The sequence below is a fragment of the Diaphorina citri genome, unplaced genomic scaffold, assembly GCF_000475195.1.
Source record: "Diaphorina citri unplaced genomic scaffold, Diaci psyllid genome assembly version 1.1 scaffold418, whole genome shotgun sequence".
Lineage (NCBI taxonomy): Eukaryota > Metazoa > Arthropoda > Insecta > Hemiptera > Psyllidae > Diaphorina > Diaphorina citri.
In genome coordinates, this window is record NW_007377853.1 from 207,203 (window position 1) to 209,454 (window position 2,252).

At 43.3% G+C, this 2,252-nt stretch overlaps 1 protein-coding gene across 1 annotated transcript in view; it reads left to right on the forward strand.

Annotated features, from left to right (window-relative positions):
- The window catches only part of LOC103508631 (STE20-like serine/threonine-protein kinase), a gene marked incomplete at its 3' end in the record, with an annotated part of 12,440 nt that extends 10,667 nt beyond the window's left edge, over window positions 1-1,773 (forward strand). Inside the window, exons 6-8 of the mRNA XM_026823188.1 lie at window positions 60-288; window positions 767-1,000; window positions 1,558-1,773. Of these exons, the coding sequence (XP_026678989.1) occupies window positions 60-288; window positions 767-1,000; window positions 1,558-1,773 (679 nt within the window). The remainder of the gene's footprint in view (window positions 1-59; window positions 289-766; window positions 1,001-1,557) is intronic.
- Window positions 1,774-2,252: the final 479 nt, after the last annotated feature.

The window sequence follows — 2,252 nt, forward strand, 5'->3', positions numbered from 1 at the left end:
AGTCTTAATTCTACTCTTGAAAAAGTAAGTCGTCCTCCTATATAACTTGACAATAACAGTTTAACCATTCTTCTCGTTTCAAAGGCTGAGATCCAGCAGGAGGCAGAGTTGAGGCTGGCGTCCAAGAAGATTCGCTCGGAGCAGGAGAGAGAGCTGAAGGAATTCCGAGAAAGTCAGAAGCAAGAGATGCGATTGCTCAAGCAAGAGGTCGACCTTATGCCCAAGGATAGACGCAAGAGTATGTTCAAGGACAGGAAGGAGAAATTGGAGACTGAACATGAAGAGAGGGTAAGTGATAGTATGGCCGTATTTTACTATGCTACTTTTTTTGATTCCACCAAGGAGATTTCGCTTTGGACGTCCACACTTACTGACACAGGCCACCTATGTATTTTCAACGGTTATCCTAAAGAGGGCCTCTGAGTGAATTTTTATTTTTTTGATGAAAAAATTCCAAGAATTGAAGAGTTCAATTTTCATTTAGGGGGAACGTTTTCATACATGGGTACATTCTAGTTTTTGTTGGTAAACACCAGGGTGTTGTATCTCGATCGGCTGAGACAAAAAAGTCCTTGTTCTCACTCATTAATCTCACTATTGTAACTTTGTCCGCTGAACTTTGAATCTGGAGGTTGGTCGTTCGAGTCCAAGTCAAGTCATGAAATTTAGCGTAGTTTATTACGCGGAGAACGACATTTGTGACAAGCATTATGCTTAACACAATTAAAATTCCTTTTTGTAACCTTTTTCTCTAACTTATTTACAGGAAAAGTTATTCCTGGAAAGCCTGAACGAGAATCACGAATCGTCTCTTCGCCGCCTAAGCGACACACACCGCGAGAACTTGGCCCTTATGGAGCGGCAATTCCTACAGCAGAAACAACACCTGATGAGAGCCAGAGAGGCAGCTCTGTGGGAGATGGAGGAGAGACAGATCCATGAACGACAGCAGCACGCTAAGAAACAGCTCAAGGACGGGTTCTTCTTGCAGAGGCATCAGGTATGTGAAGAATGCGGTGGGCGGGGTTCATAATATAGGGTACTTGCTTGGCTAGCCAGCCGGCCCATAGTAGAGGGTACTTGCTTTCTCAGTCAGCCACGTGAGCTGAGGAAATCGGGGATAGATAAGTGCTACCTACTCTAATGGCAAAAACCACAATATGAGTGGTTTTTTTAAGAGGTTTGATAGAGGGAACTGTAACTGCTAGGGCCTTATCGTCCCAAAATTGAATAGAGAAGGGAGACAGGATAGGAGAAAGCCAGCCGTTCCAGGAGCAAAACTCGTCCCTTCAGGATAAAATCCGCCCCGGGTAGGAATCAAACCCCCAACCTAACGCTGAGAACGCAAGCACGCAGATAGCTTGGAGGGTACTCCAAGGTATCTGTTTGGTTGATTACAAGACTTAAGTCAAACTCTTAAAACATCTTTCGATGCCCTATGCAATCAATATCTGACAGGTTTCCCCGCACAAAAGGGCGAGATTTTAGATCATTCCCTTTTAGGGGTAAGAAGTGGCCTCTCTTTTCCCCCTCACTAATCTTCTATTTCCTGCTCAGATGCTGATTCGTCATGACAAAGAGCTAGAGCAGCTGAAGCGAATGAATCAGCGTAAGATAGAAGAACTAACCAAGAAGCAGACCATCGAGAAGAGAGCCTTGCCTAAACGCATCCGCTCTGAGATGAAGATACGAGAGCAGATGTTCCGTCAGTCCATGAGGATTAGCAGCAGTAGTACCCCGGATCCAGAAGTCGAGAGAGAAAAGCTGAAGAAGGTGAGTGTTCTTGGAACAATCGACGTTCCGTCAGTCCATGAGGATTAGCAGCAGTAGTACCCCGGATCCAGAAGTCGAGAGAGAAAAGCTGAAGAAGGTGAGTGTTCTTGGAGCAATCGACTCTTTTTTTTTTACTTCCCTTATCTTATACTATAGGAAGGAAAGTAATGTATTCGCTCAAAAAATTTTAGTTTTAAAGATGAGTGTTTCACCGCCATTTTTATTTCGTAGTAATGATACAACAGCTGCCTTCGACTCTTGTGGTCTGTGTCGTAGCATGCCCACCAGATGGGCGAGAACTCACCATACTTCCTATTTAGGTGCGTACAAGGACACCACAAAGTAACCCTTTGATATTGCAATCGAAATATTTTTGTCAATTCTTGCAAATTTTCTGTCACTAAAAGGAGCTTTCACAATTTGAGCTGTGATCAGTTTGCCTTTTTTACGATCTTTTTTTTTTTTTTTTTTTTTTTTTT